Raw genomic sequence first — 16,684 nt, 5'->3', positions numbered from 1 at the left:
ATAATTATTATATATTATCTAACTATTACGTGGTTATTAATCTATGATTGCTATACACTTTGACGGGTGGTGTGAAGAAAATGAAGAGGATGATGAGTTAGTAACGGGGGAAGGCTTCTGTAAAGAGGATGCCAGGAAAGTGTTACCTCCATGGAGGTAACATTTGAGCTTAAACGTAAAGGATATGTGCTATACTCTCATTCTTTTATTTCATCCATGTTGATGAGGAGAGCTTGATTATTTTTGGAAATGCTCGCACATTCCCAGCATATTGGATTACTCCAATACCATCACACTTTCTCTTCCCTGTCAACACTTGGTGTTTTAGTATCAATGAGTAGTGATGATCTGTGGGCCAGTCTTCTTCAATCTCAATAGAGTCCAACTTCCTGAGAGGTAATGCGGTCTACTATTCAATTCAGACCTCTATCTTAAATCATCTTCATTGGGTGGTGGACATCTGTGGTCCCTGCCTGTTTTAGCATCTTGTGATGACAGCATCCCCATAATCCTTTGAAGGACCATCCTTCCCTGATTCTCAACCATGTAAGGTTGGTGGTGCTGATCCCAGCTCCTGGCTCCATGAGTGGTCATGTGGGCCTATCCTGGCCACTGGAAACACCTCATTCTGCTGGTCACAGTGACTGCTGCAGGAATGGCCATGTGATCCAAAAACAGTTAATCAAAGCCATTGAGCATTAGCTCTGGCACTTTTGGTGGTATTGTCAGGAAAGAGATGAGCTCTTTTTACATTGGGATTGCTCAGGTGGTAGAATGTAAGTCTAGAAGTGCCAGGGGTCACCAGGTGGAGAAGAAAGCAAGTAGAGATAACACAGAACCTAGAGGGAAGGTGATAAAGTGAACACTCATAATATCATTTGAGCCCCTAGATCCAGCCTGGCGTAAAGTCACATCTGCCCCGTGGACTTTTCAGTTATGTCAGCTAAAAAATATCTCTTTTAACAAGTTAGTTTGAATTGAGTTGCTGTCGTCACCTTCAAATAAAAGAATTCAACCTGAAAAAAACATACTGGCATCTCCTATCTGTGTCTGAGAGGTCCGTTCATCCAAGGGGGGGCCCACTTGCACCCCATTTGCCAACAGCAACATACCATGCTCTTTGGTGCTGTCCATGGTACCACCATATTCAGCCTTCATGCTTATCTACAAACCACGGTGGTCTCTGAATGCCAGCTTAGAACTTAAACTGGACTTTGTGGCAACTTGCTTCACCTAAACATGCCAGGTCTACATCTGATTTGATTAACAGAGACCCATGACATTCCCCTCAGCTTGATCACATGCCCCCAAAGAGGCACTGGGGCAACTAGGAAAGTGATAACAACTTTGTATGTTATGGAAAAGGAGCTTCAGGGGGCACCTGGGTGGCTCAGTTGGTTAAGCATCTGAGTCATGATTCCGGCTCAGGTCATGGTCTCAGGGTCGTGAGATCGAGCCCTGTGTCGGGCTCTGTGCTCAGCATGGAGTCTGCCTGAGAGTCTCTCTCTCTCTCCCTCTCCGTCCGTCCCTCCCCCCACTCACTACATAAAGAAAGAAAGAAATACATAAATACAATCTTAAAAAAAAAAAAAAGGAGCTTCAGGTACAAAGAGTCAGCAGTTTATGCAGCTGAGGGACAACCCAGTCATATTCACTGTCCCATATGTTTTTTTGAAAGTCTACTGCCTTCTTTGGTTTAATGTAATAATCCTTCATTTCTGCTCCAAAAGGGGGCTGGAGCAATTGTTTTCAGTTTCAGAAATCCATCAAGGGCAAAATCATCACACATTCTATGGATGGTGATCCATAAATAAGACACGAAGCTTGGAAGGATCTTTGTCTCCCCCGCACCCAACATCTCCAGCCACGGTCCTCAGAGAGGGCAAGTCTAACCTAATTCTTCATTCACTTAACTTAAGAATTCTCCAGTTAACTAGAGATCTAAATGAAAGAGGGAGAAATTTGTAACACTTTAAAATACCTCATCACATGAAGGTCATCTCAAAGAAGTTATAAAACCATACATCTTCTGCCATGTAATTTTTTTTACAGGTTTTCATTAGATTATCAATTTCAAAATCTCTGTCTCAGTCAAGGTTTTTGATTGTGAGCAACAAAAGTCAACTGTGATCATTTCAACCTGGAAAGGGATTGTTATAAAGGCATCGGGAGTCCACAGATTCTCCAAGGAGGCTGAATGGAGAACCAGATTGAGAGGCTAGGCAGCCAGGAACAAAGCTTAATTGCAATGCAGAGCTAGTCCAGCAAAGGTGTCACAGATGCCACCATGGGGTAGACATCTTGTTGCATGAAGCCTAATACTGGACTCTGGATATTGTTGCTAAGAGCGGCTCCCCCTCATCCCTCCGGAAAACTAGATGTAGCTGATTACTATGGACTCTCTTGATTCTACAGTCTCTGCCTTTCTTGGTCACTACCTTCTGATTCATGGTGTTGTGTGAGTGTGACAAGTGTCAGAGCCTGGGTTGTGTGCCTGCACTTGCTGCAAAGAGGCTGTGAGAGTATCTGGAATTTTTCGTCTGTAGAGCAGGAAATGGACTTTGTTCCTACACACAAATGAAAGGGATTCAGATGCTGAATGCCTTAAAGAGTAATAAGTGTCCCCTAAAAAGTATGAATAGTTGAGGAAGAATGGGAGAATGTGTTAGTAGAGAGAGCTTTGAGTTAGGCAATGTCTTAGCACCAAAATCTAATCTTTATATTTTATAATTGGAATGGCGAAGGTCCTGGATCCCAGCCCCAAGCCATGACCCTATGAGATTGGAAACCCAAGTCTGAATCCCAACCCAATTGACAAGAAACTCTATTTCCTCTCCTGGTCTCTCCCCTGGGACTGGATTTTCTTCCAATAAACTTGCAGTCCCACAATTAATCTTCTCAGCAAACCTCAGTGGCCAGTTCTATTCTAGCCAAGACCCATCCTGTCCAAGAGTTAGGTTCTAATGTCAACACATAAGGTGAAAATCATGTAGAGTATCCATGATCCCTATTTCTTTAGATAAGCCTCTGATGAAGTTACTGGCTTGAATTAGGGGTCATGTCATATGGAAGACAATGTGTACCCTTCAACACCAGGGTTCCATTTGGCACAAGATGCTCCCACTATGGCGGTCAAAAAGGAAATGGAATCAGGTCTGTCTCTTGCACACACAGTGCTACTGGTTCACTGAGGGCAAGCATGGCCAGAATAAGCACGCGATTTACAGTTTAAATTCTTCTTCTTCTCTCTCTTTCTATTTCTTCACTGAGCTCTCCTATGTGCCAGGTGAAACCACTCCTCTTCCTGACCTTCATCCCTCTACTATCAGGAATAACAAAGCGGAGAAGGGACTCTATGTACTCAGGATGATTGTCCCTTCCCCTGCTAGATTCATATCACCACTTCAGGGAGTTTTAAAAAAAAAGAAAACAAGGCCCCTGGACTCTGCAGGCTTCTCGCAAAGTGCCCACCTTCTATTTCTCCAGTCCACCAGAGCCCACAGTCTCCCCTCCACGACCTGCCTTGAGACCGCCAGGGCTCATCTTTTTACGCTTTTTGGCCCCACATCCTTCAGTTGCAGCAAGACACCAATCCCGCGCTCTCCACAGAGTGACAGGCACCCCCATCACCATGTGGCACACGCCAGCCCCCTTCCTTGCTCCGCTTTTCTCCATAGCGTTTGTCACTACTTGACAGACTGTATCTCTGTGATCTACGTATCTGTCTCCCACCACTACAACTGAAGTTCTCCAAAGGCAGGAGGTTTTGCCTGTTTTCTTCCCTGTTGCATCCGCACTGTCTAGAAGAGTGCTTAGCACATAGTAGGCTTTTAATAAGTGTCTGTCAGCTAAATGAATGGCATGGAATTTTATGGCTCTTCACGATTTTTTAGATAGACCTTCGTCCATGCCGAGGACCCTTTGGAAGCCCCAGGCCCCTGCCAGCCTCTCTTGCATAAGCAACCAGCCCGAGCCTGCACTGCCTATGCCATTTGCATCCATGTGGTGTAAGGAGAATCATACACCCCGGACTCACTGACAAATAGCAGCCTCAGGCTCAGTAGTCTGTCTTGCGTGAAATATAAAATGGTATGACTCATACAGCTATGATCATACACTTGCTCCTCCAAAAACGGGCAAATGCCAAGTCCTGAACTCAATCCCGTCTTTCAGGGCAAGCATTTCAGAGATTCATTTCTAAATCGTAGTTACAAAGAAAAAAAAAAAACTCATAATAATAGGATCTATTATATCCTGCCAGCCCAGATTCTCTGCTTGCTCCCCAGATTTGGGGTCCCAAGGCAAGAGAAGGAAATGCTGGGCCCCTACTGGAGAGCCTGCCCTCCTTCAAGCAAATGGTCTCACGTCTGAGGCTCTGAACCGTCACTGGTGGTGGGGTCCATAGCAATCTTCCATCACCATCTAGAGCTGCCCAAACTTTGCCAGGGCAGTGGGCGATGCTGCCTGGCAGAACACATGCCCAAGTCAGGCTGGAGGATTCCTCCCCCACCACGGATTCTAATTTTAAAAGCAGTTAAAGAAAGAGGCAGGGAGGGGAGGAGCTGAGGGAGCGGAGGGGAAGGAAGGGGTTGCAGTGCTCACTTACCGGTAAATGATGCCCTTGCTCTGTAAGAAGAACAGACCGATGGCAATTTCGGCAGCGTAAAATCTGAAATTAGAAAAAAAAAAAAAAAGCAATGGAGAGATTCAAGGACACTGTATGCCTGGCAAACCCTCAGAATTCAATACAATATTGAACTAGGCGTGGGGCATTCACATCCTACTGTGGATGGTCAGCCACACAACTCATAACACAAAGTATGGGGGTGTGGATGAATGAACAGGGTTTAGAGAGCCACGAGCCTGCCTCCAGGACAAATTGGGGTGGGCAGAGGTTCAGCAGCTGCCCAGCGGGGAGGAGGCCATGGGGGAGGACAGACTGGCAGGAGAGTGAGTTTCAGTCTAAGGCAAATTCAAGTATCTGAATACTAACAGCTAATCTGTTGAAGGCTTACTGTCTACATACCATCATTGTAGGTCATTATCTGATTACATTCTAATAACCATCCTGTGAGGTAGGTCCTACTATTACCTCCCTCTTCCTTAAATGAGGAATTGAGGGTCAGTGAGAGAAAATGACTTGGCCAAGTTATATGGCTAAGGAATGGCACAGCATCTGCCCAACGTGTAAGCTCTTAACGGAGGCCCAGAAGGAAAGAGATTTTGAGAGAATCAGAAAGTCCCAGTTATACCACAGGGTTAGGTGGGGCTTTAGGGAACTGTTAAGAGTCCTGACAATTTGTTTTGTGTGATAATGGGATGAGGGTCTGTGGTCAATTAGGTGTTAGAAGTAAAAGAAGAGCCAAGCCCACGGTTCCCTTAGAATCGTGGCAAGACCTAGGCATGGCGCATGGAGCTATCTAGAATGCAAACCCTACCAGAATACAGGGCTTACCACCTCAGCAGGTGGGAGGGGAGAGGGCAAAACTGAGCTGAACAGGAGTCAGCAAGCCTCTGTGTGAGTCCTGGGGGGCTTCTTAGAGGGACAATGAGATCTTAGCCAACTGCTCAGGAGAGGTTATCTGTGCTAATCCAATGACTTGCTGTTCCTGTTCACCAGCAGGGGAAGAACATGATGAGATCCGAGTTTTCAAAAGAAAAGACTGGCTGCCTTGGGGACTGACAGGGACAGAATGGACTCAGCAGGGGAAACACATTTCCAAAAACCCAAATCAGTCTCCCCACCCAGGAGCCACGGGGCACAGGCACAAAGCAACTTGATCCATCATCCCCCAGGGAAGGAGGGCATCCAAGAGAGTGAGCAGTGTAGGGCAGCTCACAAGAGCAAAAATCTGGGTCAGAAGAATGTGGATCTGTCTCACACCAGCCCTGTGATCTTGAGCAAGTTTCTACCAACTCTCTGGGCCTGGCACATAGTAAGTTCTCAAGAAAGACCAGAGAATGAATAAACGGAAGCTACCATGACATCCCCCAAGGAATCTACGGGGTCTTTCCTTAGCTTAGGAGTCAGGGGAAAAATCAGAGATAAAGAAATAGCTGTGGTTTTCAAGCTTCAAGTTCTTAGCTGGTGTCAAGGAAAGAAAGAAGTATCCAATATTGAGCAGAATACCTTTGTCCCTGGCCATAGGTTTCTCATGAAGAAGCAGCTCAAGATGTTAAGAATCCCTATTCAGCTGAAAACCCAAGGTAACTAATACCCCACCCAAGTATCCCGAGGGAAAAGCACAGCACAAGTTTGTACTTACACAGCGTGAGGCTCCTTAAACCGGCCGACTTGTTGGATGTGGTACATGAGGTCGCCCCCGTTCACATACTCCATCACAAAGTACAGGCGGTCCTAGGACAAGGGAGCAAGCCACAACATCAACACACCGTATTTCTCAGGTTCCACATGGAAAGCAGGGAATAGCTGGGATTTAGGATCAAAACCCTCAGGACTCTATGACAGGGTCCCATTTGCCAGGCCCTTTATTCCCCAAGTGTAATATTTGTGCCACAGGAAGTATGCAACTGGGCATAGGTGGTACATGAATTTTTTTAAAAATTAATAACCATAAAGTTATATTTGTTTGTACTGGAAAATATAATTAGCACATTAATATTATGACTTCATGGATATTATTGTTTAGGATAAAGCTAATTGCAATAAAGAATGGAAAACAAATACATAGATCATATTACAGATAATAAGTAGCCGTAGTAATCAGCCTTCATGATGGCCCCCCATGATTTCCACCTCCTGGTGTTCACGTCCTTGCATAGTAGCCTCTTCCTACAAAGAATAGGACTGACTTGTGTAACCAGTAGAATACTGTAAAAATGACAGTGTGTGATTTCCATGACTAGGTCACAAAAGATACTGTGGCTTCCATTTTGCTCTCTCTTAGATCACTGGTTTGGGGGAAGCCAGCTGCCAGGTCATGGGAATGCTCTAGCAGCACCTTAGGAAGGTACATTAGGCAAAGAACCTAGGCCTCCTGCCAACAGCCAGCACCAACTCCCCAGCCACGGGAGGGAGGCTCTTTGGGAACAGACCCTCCAGCCCCAGTCAAGCCTTCTGATGACTTCAGCCCAGACGACAGCTGACGACAACTTTCATGTGGGACCCCCCAAGCCAGAACCACCCAGGTTAGCCACTCATGAGTTCCTGACCCACAGAAACTGTGAGATGTTTATCAATGGTTTAAGCTATTGAAGTCTGACGTATTGTAGTAGATATCTAATATAGTGACTATGGGGGAAAAATGAATTATTAGAATTTGAGAAGTAGTGGCCTCGGAGGGCATATCCAGAAGGAAAAGAATTTGGGCCAGAAAAAGAAATCTATACCCCATTCAGGGAATTCTTTAAACATGTCTTTCAAGGGAGATGGGAACTCCTCCAGAGTCAGGGGCTGCGTTCCTATTCCATGACTAGCTCATAGTAGGTGCCCGGAGAATGGTGCTGAACGGACTTTATTTGGAACCCAGCTTTGCTTCCTGATAGCTGGATGGTTTGGAAAGGTTATTAAACATCTGGATCTCCTCATCTGTGACATGGAGATTAATAATAATAATAATAATAATAATAATAATAATAATAATAATAACTACTGAACCACAGTGTTGTTTCTAGAACTCAGTGAGAGACATAAGTGTTATGGTCCTTGGGGGATGCCTCCATGAGATTTTCCCCCTCTCCTTCCATCAAGGGGTGTCTGCTAATTGAACAAATGACTTCACCTCTTCTTAGAGATTTCCACTTAGCTCAAGTCACATGATCAACTTAATAAAAAAATCAAAGAGAACAGAATGGAAATGATCAGAGCGCCCTGCACAGAGTACCCCTAGGTGTTATGTTGTGAAATGTGTGTTTTCATTATATTATAGGTTGGTATGGCTGGGTCACAATGTAAAAGGAGGTTTGCTGCCTAAAGCTGCAAAGCTGTGATGCGGGACTTTGAGACCAGGAGCCCAGCGAGAACGAAGATGACATGCGTGAAGTGCTCTAGCGTGATGTTGGCCCTATCACAAATGTTTCATCCACCATTAACAAAATCTTTCTTACAGTGCACAGAACTTTATCTTATACGGAACACTCATAGATGCATTTGTCCAATGTGTATTGAGTGTCTGATAATTGCAATGATAGCTCTTATGAAATAAAGCTACCATCTTGTGAGCAATTATTATGGGACTGAACAAATTGCTTTCTATATTTTGCCTCACTTATCTCTCTAGACAACCCAACAAGACACTATTACCCTGCTCCCCCTTCTAAAGACGTGAAAGTTAAAGCCCATACAAGGGTAAGTAACTCCCTGAGAGTCACTCAGCTGTTCAGCGGCACAGCTGGGATTTGAACCCAGGCAGGTCTGTTCCAGGCTGTTCCTGGTAAGGTTCTGAGCCAGACATTGCATGGACGTGTGGCTGTGTCCTCCCCTCTAAATGTTTCCAGTCCAGGAGGGGAGAGAAGGGAAGTAGAGCCCCAGCTGCACATCAAGAAGAAGCTGGCAGGTCACAGGCGAGAAGTACAGGTTAATCAACTATTTCTGACAAGCCGAGGGGTTTCTCAGACCGATACTACTTGACCCTTACAACATCTTTAATGAGAGGCAGAGAGGGAGGCAGAATTATCGCTTTGGTTTCTCAGTGTCCAAGGCATATAAGATTTGCAAAAAAAGGGTCACATACAAGTTAGTGGCAGAGTGGAGACAGTCAGTCAGAACTGCCAACACCCAGCCCCTGGTTCTTTGGGGTTTTTTGATAGAAAACAAGCCTTAAAAATAGCATCTGTCTTTGCTGCACGTTGAAGGGAACCAAAACACTTGCTTTTAAAAATTATTTTTAAAACTAGCAGATGGCATTGGCCACAGAGAGAAAAGTAAGTGAGGGAGAGATTTCACTTGCTTGCTTTCTGCTTGGAAGAACTCAGCTTGCCCCCCAAACTCATTAGTTAGAATCCCAACATCAGGGAGAGCTCCACTGTAGATAATGCCACGTTTTGTGGTTTGTTTTCTACCACGAACCGTATGCGGGGAAATCCTCAGATCCATCATCTTTGAACTGTACTGAGTCCGGCTTTGGCACACTGGTACTTTACATATGAAAAACACTGTGGCTGGCATCCTGCTCGCCTTCCATTTTCTGAACAAGCACTTAATGATGCCCCCTCTGATGCTAGGCATTATTCTACTGTCAGAGATGCCGCTGTGAATATATCCACGAGGCCCGATGTTAAGAACTCCCCCGATGAGTGGGGAGACCAGGTAAGCTTCCAAACAGCAACATTTCCCAAAATGTGGTGGAAGAGAACTCCAGGTGGGCTACGGATGCATATGGCTTTAGCTTCTTAGTCTTGTGTTTATTTTAATGTGTATCTTGAACACTATAACTACCCCCTGAAGCCCCTGATTTTATGGCTATGACTGCTGAGAGGGAGAGAGGAGCGTATGGAGTTACAAAAGAGAAGAGAGCAAGGTAGGGGAGGACCAGATTATGAGACATGGCATAAGGCCATCACCCTTCAAACTTCGGTTTTCTCACACACCAGCTTCTAGATTTTACTGTTTGTCCACCTCATCTACTAAAATTTACTTATTTTTAAAATATTTCCATGGACTCACTTTTTCACTGGAACACAATGTTTAAAAAAAATTTTAACTTCATATTAAAGTCACAAGTGGAAATTTACTGTCTCTGTAAAAAAATAAATGCATATCTGGAGTCTATCAACTCTATGCTATACCCAGTCTGGCTTTGCTGCATTGATCCCTCAACAGACTTATGTTTAAAACAAATGCGTTTTGTTCATGGACCACCAAGTTCATCTCCCACTCCAAAGAAAGGAACGTCAAAATTTGAAAAACACTGCGGGGGGCAATCTAGAGCCAATCTTGAGCAAAGTGAATTTTATTTTATTATTTTATTTTATTTTATTTAGATTTTATTTATTTATTTGGCAAAGAGAGAGAGAGCACAAGCAGGGGGAGCAGCAGGCAGAGGGAAAGGGAGAAGCAGGCTCCCCACTGAGCAGAAAGCCCCAAGGTGAGAGCCCGACATGGGGCTCGATCCCAGGACCCTGGGATCATGACCTGAGCCAAAGGCAGAGGCTTAAGTGACTGAGCCACCCAGGCACTCCTGCAAAGTGAATTTTAGAACTTTTGTTGAGCTTTTTGCAAGTCATGTATTAGGTGTTAAAGGGATAAAAATGTTGAATAAGATATAGACCTTGCCCTCAGAGAATTCAGAGTCTTTGTGAAAACAAATATGCAACTAACTTGAGCCATAATCTAAAATAAAATGTGATAAGAGAAATTGCGTGACAGGCACAAAGAGGGAGCTCTGGGGGCGTCAGCTAACTAACTGGCCCTCACCCACTGCCTCTGATTCTTACATAATTATTCCCCCTGTAGTGCCCTGAAATTTGACTTTGCTCCCCACTCTTATTTTTAAATCTATTATATTATTATTATTATTATTATTTTTTTTTTTTTTTTAGTAATCTCTACACCCAACATGGGGCTCGAACTTACAACCCCGAGATCAAGAGTGGTGTGCTCTTCTGACTGAGCCAGCCAGAGTTCCCCACTCTTCCGATAAAATTATTTCAAGGCCTCAAAAGATCTTTCTTCTGGTCACATACAGTAGTTTTCGATTAGGACCTATTTGCTGTCCCCTACTACATGAAAATCACAAAGTACGTATTGAGTACTGAGAATCTCCTACTTGTTCAGTTTTCCAAAGAGGACATGTCACGGCTCAAAGCTTCAACTCTCATCTCTCTGGGCTGATAAAAATCTTGACTTATATTTCCATCCTCCTTCTTTCTCCTGAGCTCCAGTCAGCTCCAGCTGGCTACAGGACGTCTCTACGTGGGTGTCCCACTGTCAACTCCAATTAAAAGCTCAGAAAGGCAAGCTCACCATCTTTCTCTTCAACCTAGCCAGTCTGCTCAACTTCCAAAGTGTTTTTCCCTAATTGTCATTGTTCTTGGTGTTATTCTTCGTTACCCGTTGCCCTTGTCCCCTCGGCATGAAAAGATTTCAGTCAGTTTTAAATCTCCTTTCTTCATATTCTCTCGTATTTGATCAGGAAGTACATAAAACTAAATGTCTGTCTGTCATACTGCATCATGCAAAATGGCTGGACAGGATGTCTCGCATCTGGAGTGTGAGTGTAAGGGTCGTTTGATTTAAAACACTGACTGCAAGGCATGTGCCGAATTTATCTGGGGGGTCTGGGGTAGGGCAGAGAATTCAAAGAAATCATCATTCTTTCTTTCTCCAAGACAGCTGAAAGTGGGATGCGACAGGATGCCCATGTGACTGCCCGGGGGCAGGGGGGACACCTGCCACTTTTAATAAGATACCATAGACAGAGAGGATCGATAATGTGGGCAACTCTAACCACACGCCCCCATGCTCTCAAGGGAGTGTCAGTAAGCATTTACCTATTGAGTGATCTTTAATGATTTTCTAATCTGACCAATGAATTAATCCTCTCCATAAACTGTTTCTCTTACTGCTCAGATGCGTCTCCTCTCGAGAAGCTGTATGGTGCCGTGGTTAAGAGCCCTGGCTTTAGCAAGCGCTAGTCCTGGATTTAATCCCAGTTATACCGCTTACCCACTCTGAGACCTTGCAACAGATCCTAAACCTTCCCTGCTTTCCCTGAAAGGGGTAAGAATAGCTTCTCCTTCAGAGGGTTTTGCAAAGGTGATGCACATCCCATCCGGGCAAACTCACAGAGCCTCCTTCAAGTCAGCATGTGGTCAAGGACATGCATCAAGCACAACTTTTCTTTCCTCTCTATTCTATAGCCTTAGAATCACTATCAGAATCAAGCAATGGCTGCTCCTCTAACTCTCTTGGTCAGCTTTCCAAGCCTTGCCCTTCCACAGATAGAGCAAAGTTCTCAAGGCCTAGGACCACCCCTCCTCTTCCTTGGATTTCTACAGACCTTTGGTTGTTGAATGAATGTGCAAAGGCCACTGTTAAGAAGGCAGAGAGACCCAGGCTCTGTCTCTTCCTACCCACACCCACTTTATAGGCCCGGGTTGCATTCCAGAGTCCTTTCCTGAACTTGGGATCCTCTGAAGCTTCCGTTACCTAAAGCCCTGATACCTGTGAAGCTCTCACCAGCTTCCTCTCCTTGGAGACCCTCAGCGCCATGTTTGTACCACTAGCTCCAACACGGTTAGTTTCCCTGCACTCAAGATGGCATCTCCCACCTGACACGAGCACCATACCCCTCCCCTGTAGATACAACCCCCTTCCTAAAGGTTCCAGCTGAGTTAGCAGTAGCCAACTACCAGCTGACTGGGCCAGGAATCAAATGTCTGACCTATGCTGAACCAATCAGATTCTCTGCCCTACAAGTATGAATTAGTACCCAGGGAATTCGGCAGATAGGCAACCTGCCGAAGGGGCTAGGGAAGCTATGCTACCATGATCAGGGAGAGAGAAAGAAAACAGGGAGAAAGAAACAAGAGATCTATTCTAGAAAGCTTTGAAGTGCTAGTTCTTCATGTGGCTCAGGGACATCTTTGCCTTTGGGTTGTTTCCTTCCAATAAAATTCTGTCTCTCTCTCTCTCTCTTTTTAAAACATGCGATAGTTTGGAGGAGGAGGAGGATTTCTGTTTCTTGCAACCCAACCCTTGCCGACTGAGACTACGCCAGAGCCTCCTACAGCAACGCCCTTTCATCTAACCATATCCTTGGATACTGCTGCCAACCCTGAGCCCATCCCGAGTTACCAGGACCCCTCAGACGCTCTCAGTGCTCGACGGACACACCATCAGGGGCCAGCCCTACAAGTGGAATCATCCCTATCCCCCTCCCTATCCCCGCATGCATTCTGGGTTGACGCCCTTCCCGGCGTGCCTTGCAACTGAATTCTTGCTGGACCACGACAGCAAATTTGGGGAGGAAGTAACTTCTGTCCTTCAGTGACTCATAAAATCTAATTCTATTTAAAAAAAAAAAAAGAAGTGCATATGTTCAATTGAAAAGAAAACATTTAAAATAGATGTTTTGCTAAGGAGACGTAACTGCCTGTGCCCACTGGCAGTTGGGAAATTGCATGAATGTGCCAGGCTGACAATTGTCCCTGGGAAAAACTGCAGAAGGACTGGAGGGAACGTAATCCTTTTGTGCCCATGAGCCAGGCGCCCCTCAAACCCACCTCTATTCATGCAGGTAGCCTCCCTTTACTGTTTCTTTGGCACGTCATCCGTCATCTTTTTAAACCCTCCCTTATTATGCTCACTTTAAAGATGATGAACTCAATAGTCAGAGCTGTTTCTACAGGTCACACAGCCACTAGCCGCAGACGCAGATTTATCTGACAGAGGCGCTCATGCTTATCCCTTTGTGCCTCTAGAACAATTTGCCTAAACCCCAGCTCGTCTAATGAGCAATTTTTAAAATTCAGCCTCTTTCTGATGGCTTTTACATCTCCTTGGGTATTAACTTTGGCCATCTTGTGGCACATTCAACACTTTGAAATTGTTTTATGATAGACATTTCTGAAATCATATAAATTCCAAATGAAGACGATTATCTACGGACCCCTCCCTAAGTCAAAGCAACGTTCTGATTTGTCTGCGCCTCTTTCTGATTCTTTTCCATGTGCGTGTTCAGTTATAACACGTTTAGAATCATCTCTTAAATAAAACTTAATACCTTTCATTTTCGGTTCACGTTGTGCCATCCATATTTGTCAGAGAGTCTTTTCATCCAATTTTTTGAGAATGCTTCCGATAGAACTTTGCTTTTCTAAAACAGTTTTTTTGAAATGAAATCTGCATCATTCTAAGAATGACAAAAGTTGTTTTGCATAGCGGTGGGTGTCTTTCTCCCTTTTATCTATTTTGGCCACCTTCAGAATTTTTTTATTCTATTAAGGGTCTTTCATCTTCAAAATTCGAAGTTGCTCGCAAGAAAAACATATCAAATTTGCAGCACATTGGACTAGATTTGTCATTTTTTTAAAGTAGCTGATTCATAAAGGAATTCTGGGTCACAAAATGCAAAATGACAATCCACTCGGGCTACACTGGCCTCCTCTCTGCTCCTCAAACACGCTGAGCATGTTCCCGCCTCGGGCACTTACACTCACTCTTCCTCCTCCTGTCTAGAACACTTTGCCTCCAGATAGCCACATGCCTCGCTCCCTCACTTGCTCTGGTCTCTGCTCAAATGTCATCCTTATCAGAAAGACTCCTCTTTGACCATTCGATCAAAAATAGCATCTCCCCCACCCAATCCCTCCATCTCTATAGCCCCATTATTTCTTGTGGTTTATTATCTGTCTCCCCCACTGGAATGTAAATTCTAAAGCAACAGGGTCTTTATCTCTTTTGTTCACGGATGTACCCCTCACAAGGATGCAGCTGGGTCCTGACACATTTATTTCAACAAATAAATATTTGTTGACAGAATCAATAAGCATTCGTAGCCTCCGTATACTGGCAGGAATGATCTGACTTTTAGGGGATGCTGGCTTCAGAGAGACTGCTGTTTCACAGCCCAGCCTGCCTCCTCTTCTGCAGCACCGATAATCAGGGGGTCAGGGGCTATGCAATTCTAGAAGGTGAGTGCGAGCCAGACGACCACCTCCATGGGTCATCCCCGAAATGGAGCCTTCCAGCTCACCTGAGCCATGCTAATGGTGGTTTGCCTCATTACATATGCAGTGCTCCCTACATTTTAAAATCACTCCCACCACAAAACCTTTCCAATCATTGCCAGATCCTTGCGGGGTAAGTAGGTGACGCTTTCATAGTCGAAAGAACACCTTCAAGGGGTATTAGAAAACCTGCCACTTACCAACTGTATATCACAGCCAATTCATCTCTCTGGGGGTTGCTTTCCTTTGTGCCGAAATGTGAACAGCCCTTGCTTATGGTGTTCTTGTGAAAGTTGGATGCAATCGTGACTTAACGTAAAAATGACTTATAAACTCGGAAAAGGAATCTGGAGTTAAGGCAGGGGCAGGAGAGCAAGGCTGGGGTTCTGGAGTCTTGCAGAACAGATCCCAGCTCCGCCCCTTATCTACTGTGTGACCCTGCATGAGTTACTTAACATCTCTGGATACCAGTGTCCTCATCTACAAGGCAGGGGGAGAGTAACGGCGTCTATCAGGGGAGGTGCCGGGAGGATACCTGCCGACTGACCCACACCAAAGTGCTCACAATGCTAGCTGCTGCTTCTTGTTGCTGTTTTTATCAACCCCGTTAAGGCCAGTTGGGTGGCAACTCGACATCACGTACTAGCAGACGCCTGGGCTCTGAGTTCCGTGGGCCCGGGACCCCGTGCTGTGTCCAGGGGAAACTACCCAACATCCCAGATCCTCCAGCCTTTCTCCCACAATGTGAGATGCCAGCTAATCCCTTCCGTTGCAAGATTTTTCTGGCGAGGCTAGAAGTGAAAGGAAGTTTTCCAAGTCCACACATGGTAGATGCTCGGATGGAGAGTCAGTTCCACGCCGGAGAGGGAAAAGCTGAGGAGCACCATGAGCCTTCACTGAGCACGTGTGAGGGGAGCCAGGGGCCAGGGCTCGGGCCCCCGCCGGAGCCTACACACAGGCTGGCTGCTGGTGGCTCTGCCCCAGGGGTGTCAGACGGACTAGAAATCCAGTGAGTCACACGCAGCACATTCAAAAGACCTCCCCCTTGCAGCGGTTAAGTGTAAAGCTCGGTGGAGCCGGGCTGCCTGGGTTCAACTCCTGACCCTGAAAATGTACTCGCTGTGTGACCTCAGTCCGCTCGTCCTACAGGGTGATGACAGGACGCATCCAAAGGCTGTCATGTGGCTTAAGAGCGTAGCCCTGGGCCTCACGTGTGGTAGGCATTATTGTGCCTTTGAAGTACATTTAATTTATGTAAAATCAAAATATATGTGCTTGAAAAAGCTATCTGCTACTGGGTGAAGGGGAGATGGGACGGTTACCTGCTCAGCCCCCAGTGGCCTCTGACTTTGGCGGCAGGCCCGCGGGTGCGTCTTCTCAAGCCAAGCACACTTGTGACATTTAAAGTTACACCCCCCCCCCCCCCCCACAATGCAGCTCAGAGACACGGTAGCGACTTCATCTGATCTGAACCAACAAGATGGCGATCTGCTCCATCCTTGGCCTTGCTGGGTCAGGAGACTGTGGGTTGGCCGCCAACACGGGCCCCTTGAGGGGAACTAGGGCACTGCACAATTCCCAGGTAAACTCCATCCCCACTGTCCAATGCCAGAAAGCATACTGAAATACAAGTGAGTGGGGGAGGGCAAGATGAAAAGAATCGCCTCAAATCCACTCCACTATCATTTTTAAAGCAGTAAATTACTAACAAAGGTATTGTATATTAATGAGCTAATATTAGTCGCACATGACTAATACCCCCAATCTCAATACATTCAGTTGAAATGGAAAGCGGTGCTCCAAGCTGGTCCAGCCTCTTGCTTGAGAACAAGATCTCTTCTTGATCTACTGATGTCAGTCAGTGAACTTGGGGACCCCCAATGGGAAGAAGAGAAGATGCGGGATGAAGAGCTGGAGGTTTGAGAATCTAGTTTGGTCCAGTCTCTGTCACCCCTTGAGTGCCTTTAGCACCTAATTCCCTAAAACTCCAGCTTTGGAATTCCCTTCACCATCTGTGCCAAGACCCCGTAGGATGTGACCTGTGGCTCACGTC

At 45.6% G+C, this 16,684-nt stretch overlaps 1 protein-coding gene across 2 annotated transcripts in view; it reads right to left on the bottom strand.

Moving 5' to 3' along the window:
- PRKCB (protein kinase C beta) overlaps positions 1-16,684 on the bottom strand; it is a 315,746-nt gene that overhangs the window by 40,304 nt on the left and 258,758 nt on the right. For both annotated transcript variants that reach the window (XM_026515615.4, XM_026515616.4), the window contains exons 11-12: positions 6,267-6,358; positions 4,607-4,669 (exon numbers count right to left, since the gene is read on the bottom strand). In XM_026515615.4, the coding sequence (XP_026371400.1) occupies positions 4,607-4,669; positions 6,267-6,358 (155 nt within the window). The remainder of the gene's footprint in view (positions 1-4,606; positions 4,670-6,266; positions 6,359-16,684) is intronic.

Source organism: Ursus arctos, unplaced genomic scaffold (assembly GCF_023065955.2).
Source record: "Ursus arctos isolate Adak ecotype North America unplaced genomic scaffold, UrsArc2.0 scaffold_2, whole genome shotgun sequence".
Lineage (NCBI taxonomy): Eukaryota > Metazoa > Chordata > Mammalia > Carnivora > Ursidae > Ursus > Ursus arctos.
Note: the sequence above shows the minus strand (reverse complement) of the source record. Positions and strands in the feature narration are given on the sequence as shown.